General features: G+C 43.7%; 1 protein-coding gene across 2 annotated transcripts in view; it reads right to left on the reverse strand.

The window, feature by feature from the left end:
- The window catches only part of PI4KA (phosphatidylinositol 4-kinase alpha), a 141,258-nt gene that overhangs the window by 89,445 nt on the left and 40,560 nt on the right, over window positions 1-11,253 (reverse strand). Inside the window, exons 8-13 of one of the 2 annotated variants that reach the window (XM_008068808.2) lie at window positions 6,150-6,298; window positions 4,400-4,465; window positions 3,325-3,421; window positions 1,632-1,823; window positions 933-1,033; window positions 224-353 (exon numbers count right to left, since the gene is read on the reverse strand). In XM_008068808.2, coding sequence (XP_008066999.1) covers window positions 224-353; window positions 933-1,033; window positions 1,632-1,823; window positions 3,325-3,421; window positions 4,400-4,465; window positions 6,150-6,298 — 735 coding nt within the window. The remainder of the gene's footprint in view (window positions 1-223; window positions 354-932; window positions 1,034-1,631; window positions 1,824-3,324; window positions 3,422-4,399; window positions 4,466-6,149; window positions 6,299-11,253) is intronic. The other variant, XM_008068809.2, reaches the window with a different exon arrangement.

Raw genomic sequence — 11,253 nt, forward strand, 5'->3', positions numbered from 1 at the left:
ACCCAAAAAAAAAAAAAAAAAACCACCCCAAAACAGAACTAGAAGGAGCCTTTGGTGGTAGGAGAGGAAGGGCCTGGAGCTAGGCCAGGATGTACAGGGGAAGACAGAAGGAAAGGTGTGGCAGAGGAATGAACCCAAGCACAGTCAAAAAACCTGTATGGGGCTCATAGAAAGAAACACGGTCCCTTTCTTAGGGCCTCAAGGGTATGCAGTCTGTTATTACCTGTGTGGTACTGACTGTGGTACTTATAAAGCTTCACCAGCACCGGGGATGGGATGACCAGGAAGTCTCGCAAGGATGGCGTCACTGAGTGCACCACCACAGGGAACCTCTCGCACAGGCGGCCCAAACCCTGCAACACATCATTGACCCATCATGTGGCCCAGAGAGGGTTCAAGCAGCAAGATGCTAAATCCTTCAGTACCCATATTTGACCAAAAATGTCCAAGGTCAAAGCTCCCACAGGCCACCTGACCAGGAAGCAAAAAGACAAGAAAGAAGGATGGGGCTGATTCTCCTCCACCTAAGAAGGACAGAGATTGTTAAAGTATGCTCACTTCTTTGGAAGCAAACTAAGGGAGAAAGGGTATAAATTAGAATTTTTAAACAATGGCGGGTGAGGAGTCAGTAGGATTTGTGACAAGGTGAGACTTGGCAGAGCAGAGCTAGTGCTGTGGGCATCAGGAGATTTCCCCTCATGTGGCCCATGGCACATGTCCACAGCCCTTCACCTGCTTGGGGCTGCAGATCCAAGGGAGCCTCACAACAAGGGAAGACCAAGGCAAGCTGCACCTGGAAGCCACTTGCAGAAGCCCCTGGAACCCTGTAGGTGGCTCTGGTTAAAGCGTTGCTGCTGGTGTGCCCACCACAGTCTGAACAGCCTGACATCCTTTGATGGGACGTGAGCCTCTCCGGTGTCAGGGAGACTGACCTGAAGACAGCAGATAAGCAAGGGCAGGTGAGCAATGATGACTTTACTGGATGTCTTGGACTGTAGCTTCTCTGACAGCTTGATGCAAAGATTTTCTGCACCTTAATTCAAAATTAGAGGAAAGTATAACTCATCAGCAAATGCCAATCATTATAACACACTTGTTCACTGAGGAAGCACATAATTTAAACTCTAGAGACATACTTTTGGCAGGGTTTATTAATGCTGCGAGATCACACCATGTGTGACTACTCTCTTCTCTGTTGGGCTCAAGCCTCCTCATCCCTGACATGTCCATTCCACAGGAAAACTCCCCATTCTACTCTTCCCCTAGACAACCACCTCACCCTCTAGCACTGAGCCTCTAAGTTGCCACAGAAAAGCCAATGAACTAGTAAGATGGAGCAGAGAGAACACACAGGACCTATAGTTTTGGGCTTCCCCATGCTCCCAGGTTCAGTGCCCTCCAAGTAGGATGAGAAACAGATGTCAGGGCATGGCAGAGGCTGATGCTCAGTTCTGCACACACCCAGGAGGTGGCTGCTCCTACTGTGACTGCCCATGCTGGTGACACAGTCAAGCATTCTAGAAGTCGTGTGGGGGAACTTGTGGGAAGAAAGCTTCTGAGACGTGCTCAGAGCTCACACGGGAGTTGAAGGTCTATATGTCTGCAGAGTCAGGCAGACAACTCAAGCTCACCCTGTTCATCCTTCACAGCCCACACCATGAGGTCTACGCAGGCGGCATTTGCCTGGCAGCGTAGCTTGAGGGGGCTCAGTTCATTGTGAATCCGGTCTGCATCATGTAGAATCTTTTGGAGCTCCCCTTGGCTTGTGTTGAACTGCTCCAGCACAAAATCATGGATCTCCTTCACAAAGGAGGTTGGGAGGTCTGTGGGAAAGAGGGTGGGCATGACAGCCAGGAACAAAACCACACCAGAGTACAGGCAGAAGCTGTGCTCTTTTCCTCTCTAATAAAAACCCCAGAAGAGTAGTGTTTGCTGGCCACTATGGCTCCAAAAACGCTCACTGGGAAGAACTTGGATAGGATGTGCATACTACCTCCACTCACATACGGCCTGGCACTCAGAGAAAATGATCATTTCCTAAAGAAATCAAAGCCATACTTCATTTTAAGCAGTCAATATATTAAAAGCCTGAATATATGAAACACATAAATGGGGATGTATCATCACTGGAAGTGGTTCCACTGACAACAAGAGATACTTCAGTGATTTTTTTTTTTTTTTTTTTGGTAAAGGTTGTCAGTTATTAGATAAGGGCCAAAACTAGTTGCAGCCCAAAGGACAGAATTCCCTGGATCTTTAGAGCACCCAAAGTTCACAACTTTCCAAACTCTCATCCTCAAAGCCTAGAAAATTCAAGAGAACCACTGTGATGGACACAAGTCAGACCAGCTAAGGATGTCAGCAACATACAGCATGGTAGAGAGGGACTCCTGGAAGGTGGGTGGGACCAGGCAATCATGGATGCCCCTTCTTAGTAAATCTAAGCTCTTGATGTGGCCCTAGAAGACTCAGCTTCCCAGCGGCTCTCTGAATCAGATTAGGAGAATGGTTACTAAATTACAGTACATTTACAGGACAGAATATTATGTGATCATCAAAATTTACACTTACGAAGAATATTCAATAGCATAAGGAAAGAGCATAGGAAAAATACTTCTTAAAATGCACCAGAGTCTGGAAGGAAAGTCTAAATGTTTTGCGTGTGCACAATAAACTATTAAGATAATATCTCTGAGTTAACAGATTACAAGTGCCTCATTTTCTTTTTTTAGAGGTAGGGGGTCACTCTGTCACCTAGGCTGGTAGCTCCCTATAACCTTGAACTCCCAGACTCAAGTGATCCTCCCACCTCAGCCTCCCAAGTAGCTGGAACTACAGGTGCACGCTACCACAGCTGGCTAATATCTTATTTTATTTTATTTTTGTAGAGACAAGGTCTCACTCTGTCATCCAAGCTGGTCTCAAACTCCTGATCTCAAGAGATCCTCCTGCTTCGGTCTCTCAAAGTGCTGGAATTACAGGCATGAGCCACTGCACCTGGTCTCTTTTTTGATTTTCTAAAGTATCTAAATGGACATGTAAAACGGTATGCGTGCTTAGGACCACATAACACATACGTGCTAGAAAAACATCTTAGGAAATAATCCCACCAAAGTCATCATTGATAGTATGTACTAGGGTTTCAGAATCATGGACAGATTTTTTTGGGGCTTTTTTCTCCAAAATTTCAGCAATGTGACATATGTGTTTTTAAGTGACTCCAGCAGACAGTGAGCACTGGCCTGCAACCAGTAGCCTACGATAGTGGTCCAGGAGCCAGTCTTACTCACTGCATTCATACATACATATGCAAATAGTCCTTACCCTTCATGTAGTACAGAGTATCGCACAGCATCTTGAACATGGTCAGGTAGAGGGGGTCGCTGAAGGACGTGTAGTAGAGATCAGCGCTGGGGTTGGCCTGCAGGGGAGGCACACACACATGATCACACAACAGAAACTCTTTCCTCTACCCACCCTTTACCTTGCACACTGAGGGCTGGCTGTGTGGTGATTTGTGACTTAGCATTCTAAATGGATCAACCATTTATCATGATTCATTACTCAGATACTTTAATTACTCTTCATCTTCTTAAGCATCAGGCCAAGGAAAAGAGGAGGCTCATACAATCCATAGATGCCTGTGAGGGAGCAGCCATCTGCACCCCAAAAGGAAGAACCTCCTTTCTTTGGCTGAAGCTTGCCATTTTTGGCCCAAACAGGGACATGAGAAGTGGAGGAAGAGGAAAACAGCCAAGGAGGTATCCACCCCTGTCCATCACTCCAAAGACAGCCAAAGCACCTTCAGATTTAGCCAAAGCACCTTCAGATTTAGTTCATGGTTTATAATTAACACATTTTGATTTATTCTTTAGCTATCTAATCTGAAATGTAGCACTACTTTTCTTCTAGGGAAAATAATTCACACAAAGTATAATAAGTTAAATTGTAATCATTAATCTCTCTCTATATATAGCCTTATACTTGCATGTGCTCAGAAAGTACAGCTCTGAGCCCAGAGAAGCATCTTAGAGTAAGGAAGACAAAGGAGCAAGGAAGGCAAAAGGGTCAGACAGACATAGGCCAGACTCTCAGTTCCCCCCGTGACTGTGTGATGTGAGTTTGTTAGTGAGTCCCCCAAACCTCTATCTTCCATCTGGGAAATGGAAACACTGGTCATCAGTCAGAGATACTGTGGCATGATGAATTTAAAAGAGCCTGTCATGGTGTCTGGCACAGAGCAAGTACTCAGCAGCAGATGGGACTGGGAAGTTAAGTAAGTTGAGAACTCATTGTCAAGCCCCTTCTACTCCAGTACCCACATGAACTCTTCCTACTTTCTCCCTGGATGTGTTTAAATCAGGCCAATCTCAAGGTGATGCCCCCTGAAGACATATACCTCTATCACGCTGGCTACAACTGCATCCAAGGATTTGAGAACAGGCTCCTCCACAATCTTCTTCACCTGTCAGGGAAGCAAAACTTCATGAAGCACTGACATAGTGAGAGAGATAGGAACATCAGTATCTTCTACCAAAAACTCATAACAAACTCATGTGGTGAAAAATGTGATGAAGATAACAGGCCAACAAATACAAATTATGGATATGTATCAAACCATATGCGCTAAATGCTCTTAATTCTGCCACCACTTGGGACTTCCTCTCCTACCCTAGATAGGAACAACAAAACAACAAAGGAACCAACTCCCTTAAATTTGCTGACATTAGATTTCCATTTCTAGGATGTGAAAATGTCCAGACTCCAGGACTTGCTGCCATTTCACTCACTCATAGTTAATGAGTAAACACTGCTGTGTAACATCATTCCACAGGCCCTCTTCCAGACATCAAGGACAACCTGCCAGCTAGTCCTCAGAGCTGACTGCTCCTCCCTCTTCCCCGGGCCAGGTACAATGGCTCTTCCACAACTGCCCAGGTACTCAAACTGGAGATCACTTTTAAATTTCTAATAGAAGTGATTATTTTCACCTGTTCTCTGTATAGCATTTAATATAGTAATGAACAATTTTGTCAACCACAGAATCACCTGAAAAACTGCCCAGCTCCTGCAATTGTAGCCCTCGACAAAGGTTATTTCCAAAATGTGTAGATGATAATAAATAACATGCCAGGAGAAGAAATTAGAAATTAACTAAAAGAAAATCTAAACTTGAAATACCAAAATATACTGCAAACAATAATTCCCTCCAAGAAAAGATGTGAAACATTCAGTCTTCAGTTAGGATTTCTGAATAGCTATTTGTGAAGGACATAGGCCTCCCAAGTCACCATTCTGTCTGGGGCACTGACACTGAGAAGTAGTTTAGGGAAAGTTTTCCTCCTTGATAGAAACTTCAAACACATCCTAGGCTACTTAGTGATTCATTATGGCTCCATCCTCATTAATAATCACCTATGTTTTAATGTCCTCTTACAACTTCAGCCTAAAACTCTTTTTGAGGGATTTCTATTCCCACCCCAAACAGCAGGGAGTGGCCACTTTCTCCAGCACATGCTCCACAGTATGGGAGGTGCTGTTCTCATTTCCAAGATAGAAAGCCAGATCTTGAGAGCTCATCCTTAATGATGTTTGTCACTCCTACCCATTCAAATCTTGAGCAATCCCAGGTTTATCCTCGCAGCTTTAGAGCCCCTGTATCTGTCCATTTCAAGACTTGGACAATGCTACCAATGTCTTCTCTGGTGTCACGTCAAAGGTCATCCAAAGGCTTCCAAATATAAAAAAGTCAGCTTTTGTATTAATCTAAATAGGGCAACCCTTAAGAGAGAGTCAGGTACAATGGAAAAGCACTGGCCTTAGAGTATGACTCCTTGGACTGAGCTCAGCCTGGTCCTGCCCTGGCCTGCATATCCATTATGTATCTGACACTGATTTCCTGACCTCCAACTGCGGAGGCAGCTATGCATCTACATGGTTGCTGCAAGGATTAAATGAGAAAGTACCAAACAAATATTCCATGAATATTACTCTTCTCCCTTCTTTATTCTGCAAGTTTATGATGACTCAATTGTACTTTAAAATACCAGTACTCTGAGTTTTTCTTTTAAAAAACTCAGGCTTTCACCACTAACAATTTTACTGGCTGGTATACCTATGGTCTGTTCATCTATCAGTGCTCTGCTTACCAAGTTTAAGAGCTCCCGAAGCATTTCTAGTGGAATGTTGAACTCCTTATAGGTGATGCCATTGAAAAGGGGAGAAACTGAGAAGCTGGAGCTGATGGTGGAGAAGTAGTACTCAGGCTCTAGGGCAGTCCCATCGGGCAGGCAGGAGGCTTACAGGAGAGAAAATCAGAAAATCAGCCAAGATTACATGTGACCAGGACATTTCTTCAAGCCGATCCCCTCAACAACCAACGAAGGCATGTATTTTGCTTTTGTTTATACCCCAATTTCTTGCTTGTTTTTAAATTAAAAATAAAGTCTGGATTGCAGATCCCTGGAGAGTTGATGTCTCTTATTTGGCTGTCTCAGGTCAAAGGCTCATATATGATCATGTCCTAATATGTCCATCCCAGACAATATAACTCAACGTGTGGGAAGGGAGGAAAATAAACGACACCTTTTTTTTTTTTTAGAAAGCAGCATTTATTCAGAGGACAGAAAAGCTCCCACAGCAGAAGGGGACCTGAAGGGGTTGCCCGATACCTTTTTTAAGATTCAGAGATGTGAAAGTTTGTGGTTAACAGGGCACCAAAAATATATTACCACTAAAACCAGAACAAAAGTACACACTACTAGAAGTTTCAAAATCATAACAACTGAGTAAAATAAGCCAGTCACAAAAGGCAAATGCTAATGATCCTATTTATATGAGAAACTTAGAATAAGCAAAATCACAGAGACAGCAGACCCGTGGAGACCAGGGGTTGGGGGAAGGGGAAAATGGGGAATTAGTGTATAACTAGATATAGAGTTCCAGTTTTGCAAGATGAAAAAAGTAGGCCGGGCTTGGTGGCTCAGCCTGTAATTCCAGCGCTTTGGGAGGCTGAGGTGAGTGGATTGCCTGAGCCCGCGAGTTCGAGACCCGCCTGGGCAACTTGGCAAGACCTCATCTCTACAATAAATCAAAAATTAGTTGGGCGTGGTAGCGCACACCTGTAGTTCCAGCTACTTGTAAGTCTGAGGCAGAAGGATCACTGGAGCCCAGCAGGTGGAGGCTGTGGTGACCGGGAGTGGCCACTGCACTCCAGTCTGGGTGACAGAGTGAGACTCCAACTTAAAAAAAAAAAAAAAAAAGTAATACAGACAGATGGCTGCAAAATATTATGAATGTACTTAATTCCACTAAATTGTACATTTAAAAATGGCTAAGATGGTAAATTTTATGTTATGTGTATCTTACCACAAAAATTAAAAGAAAAAAAGAACAAAAATAAATTTATTCAATTAAACTCATGTGTGGAATCTAAAAAAAAGTTGATATCATAGAAGCAGACAGTAGAACAGTGGTTACCAGAGCCTGGAGAGGGAGAAAGGAAACATGGGAAGAGGTTGGTCAATGAGTACAAAGTTACAATCAGGAGAAATAAATTCTGGTGACTTAATGTACAGCAGGGTGATTATGGTTAATGGTAAAATGCTGTATATTACCAAATAGCTAGAAGAGAAGCTTCTGAAGGAAGGAAATGATAAATGTGGCCAGGTGTGGTGGGCTCAGTGCAATTCTAGCACTTTGGGAGAAAAAGGTAGGAGGATCACTTGAGCCCAAGAGTTCAAGACCAGCCTGGGCAACACAGCAAGACCTCATCTCTACAAAAAAATCAGAAAACCTAGTCAAGTGTGGTGGCTCATGCCTATAGTCCCAGCTACACGGGAGGCTGAGGAAGGCAGATCCCTTCAGCCTAGGAATTTGAGGCTGCAGTAAGCCATGATTGTGCCACTGCACTCCAGTCTGGGTAACAGAATAAGACCTCTGACTCAAAAAAACAACAAGAAATGATAAATGCACAATAAATATACTAACTACCCTGAGTGGATCATTATACAACATATATACGTACTGAAACATCAAACTGTACCCCATAAATGTATAATGTGCCAATTAAAAAATAAATAAAATAAAGTTAGTAAGCCAGTGATTAATACGTATGAACCCAAAAGCATATAATTATTTGAAATCCATTTAAAAACTATATAATAGAGAACTATGATTGGAAAATTTGGGGGTAGTATTTTCATACTGTAATATTTTCATATTAAATAATGATAGACAATATCAATCTATAAAAAGCCAAAAAAATAATAAATCTATGACCATCTTGAGTACTAGAGCACAGAAAATGCAGAGTTGAGTTTAGGCCCACTTGTGCCAAAGCTGATGTCTAGTAGTGCACTGCCAATCTGACTAAACCAGATGGGCAACAATACCTGGGGAGGAAGGGGCCGGCTGACGCGGAAAGGTCAACAGATAAAACACTGAACAAGGGAGCAAATAAGGAAAGGAAGGAGGTTTAAAAGGAGTAGGTAGGGAAGAAGACTCTTCTCACACACCAAGAAATAATGGAGAGGTCTTGTGTGGTTCAGCTGGGAAGGGTCACAGATGAAGGCAAAAGACAGGAGCTGCAGAAGCCAGAGGCCTAAGGCTTGGGATTTATGCAGAGGGCATCACTGAAGGTCTTTCAACAGGAAAGTAAACGATGAGATTTATGTTTTTTAAAAAAAAATTCATTTTCTTTTGAGTTGGGTTCTCACTCTGTTATCCAGGCTGGAGTGCAGTGGCACAATCATAACACATTATAGCCTCGACCTCCTGGGCTCAGGCAATCCTTCTGCCCCAGCCTCCCAAGTAGCTGGGCCTACAGGCATGCACCACCACACCCAGCTAATTTATTTATTTTTAATTATTTTAAAGACAAGGTCTTGCTATATTGCCCAAGCTGGTCTTGAACTCCTGAACTCAAGTAATCCTCCTGCCTCAGCCTCCCAAAATGCTGAAATTACAGGCATGAGCCACTGCAACTAGCCTAAAAAATTTTTTTTTAATTTAAATTTTCGTGTTAATCTTCTCTATATGGTTCTAATTTTAGTATATGTGCTGCCAAAGCAATCACTAAAAAAAAATCATTAGGCACAGTGGCTCACGCCTATAATCCCAGCACTTTGGGAGGTCGAGGTGAGAGGATTGCTTCAGCCCACGGGTTCAAGACAAGCCTGGGCAACTTGGCAAGACCTCATCTCTACAATAAATCAAAAAATTAGCTGGGCATGGTGGCACATGACTGTAGTTCCAGTTACTTGGAAGGCTGAGGTGGAAGGATCAACTGAGCCCAGCTGCGGTGGCTGTGAGCATGCCACTACACAGTGCCACATACTGCTAGCCAGGTGTGGTAGTGCACACCTGTAGTTCTGGCTACTTGGGAGGCTGAGACAGAAGGATCACCTGAGCCCAGCAGGTTGAGGTTGCGGTGGCTATGGGTATACCACTGCACTCCAGCCTGGGTGATAGAGTGAGACTCCTACTCAAAAATAAAAAATAAAAAATTAGCCAGGCACGGTGCCTCATGCCTGTAATCCCAGCATTTTGGGAGGCCGAGGCAAGAGGATTCCCTGAGCCCAGGGATTCAAGACCAGCCTGGGCAACTTGGCAAGACCTCATCTCTACAATAAATTGAAAAATTAGCTGGGCATGGTGGCATGCGCCTGTAGTTCCAGCTACTGGGACAGTTGAGGCAGGGGTTCGAGACCAGCCTGGGTGACAGAGTACAAGACTCAAACTCAAAAAAAAAAATTCTTACAGCACTTGGAAGAAGGCCTGGAAAGGGAGAAGGAGAGATTGACTGTAAGAAAAATCTGAGTGAAACAGGAGATGTGAGAACAAACTCAGAAGGAGCAAGGTCCGCTACTGTGTGCTCTACAGTGAAGGCGCTTCAGAGAACAGGGCTACCACCACAGGAACAAAGCAGCCAGCAGCCACATAGGCTGGAGGGATGCATAGGGTTCTTGTGGTCAGCCACACCTGGATGCCCCATCTGCCACTTACCGGACATGTGTAAAGGAGAGCAGACACCATGGTGGCAGTGCGGGGAGGGGCCCTTGCCACAGAGGGTGAATAAAGAGCAATTTATCAGGGAAGCCTTCAAAGGCACAATCATGGCCATCCTCAGATGTCCTGAGGACAGGCAGGTGGCAAAGGGATTTTTAGAGCCAGAAGGAATAAATCCTACACTTGGACAAGAGGATCTTTCTGACAGATGAGATTTTGGGTGGGTGAATCTAGCCTTTATATTCTATAATATATACAGAATGTGACTTCTCACATATATAAGAGATACTGTATACAAAGCTGCCCACATTATCTGAGCATTATTATCTCCCTCCTTTTTTTCTTTCCTATTTTTTTTTTGAGTTGGAGTCTCACTCCATTGCCCAGACTGGAGTGCAGTGGCATGCTCACAGCCACCCCAGTGTTGACCTGCTGAGCCCCAGCGATCCTTCCACCTCAGTATTCCAAGTTGCAAGAACTACAGGTGCATGCTACCATGCCCAGCTAATTTTTCGATTTATTATAGAGACGAAGTCTCACCATGTTGCCCAGGCTGGTCTTGAACCCACAGGCTCAAGCAATTCTCTTGCCTTGGTCCCCCAAAGTGCTGGGATTACAGGCTCGAGCCACCGTGCCCATTTTTTTTTCTTTCAAAATTCTCCTCGCGTCTCTCAAGATCATCTCTTTTAGCAATAAGCATGATCTAAAAATGGAGAGACTGCATTGAAGAGACTGCATGGAATTCTGGTCTCTCCATATCCTATTGCTTAATCCAGGCCTTACTTCCCTCAAGGAGAAGGTGGATATAACTTTAACACACCTGTCATAGCATAGGGTAGTCACATGAATCAAATTCAGTAAATTATGTAAAAGTACTTTGTGGACAGTGAAGCTCTATAAAAATTTCTTAAATATCTACATACTTAATGACATTTTTAAAAGAATACCCACCATTAGCACCTGAAAACCAAATTTCACAGGTTAATATACAAAAATTCTGATGGCTGACATAATTTGGGGAGGACTGTGTAAATTATTCTCTGTAGCTTTCTCTATATAAAATATTTGAAAATTATATCATAAAATGTTAAATGAAAACAAAAAATAAGCCGGGCTCGGTGGCTCAGCCTGTAATCCCGCGCCTTTGGGAGGCTGAGGTGAGTGGAATGCCTGAGCCCGCGGGTTCGAGACCCGCCTGGGCAGCGAGACCTCATCTCTACAAAAAATAAAAAAAATCAGCCGGGC

Source organism: Carlito syrichta, unplaced genomic scaffold (assembly GCF_000164805.1).
Source record: "Carlito syrichta isolate Samal-C Ts95f unplaced genomic scaffold, Tarsius_syrichta-2.0.1 Scaffold311553, whole genome shotgun sequence".
Classification (NCBI taxonomy): domain Eukaryota; kingdom Metazoa; phylum Chordata; class Mammalia; order Primates; family Tarsiidae; genus Carlito; species Carlito syrichta.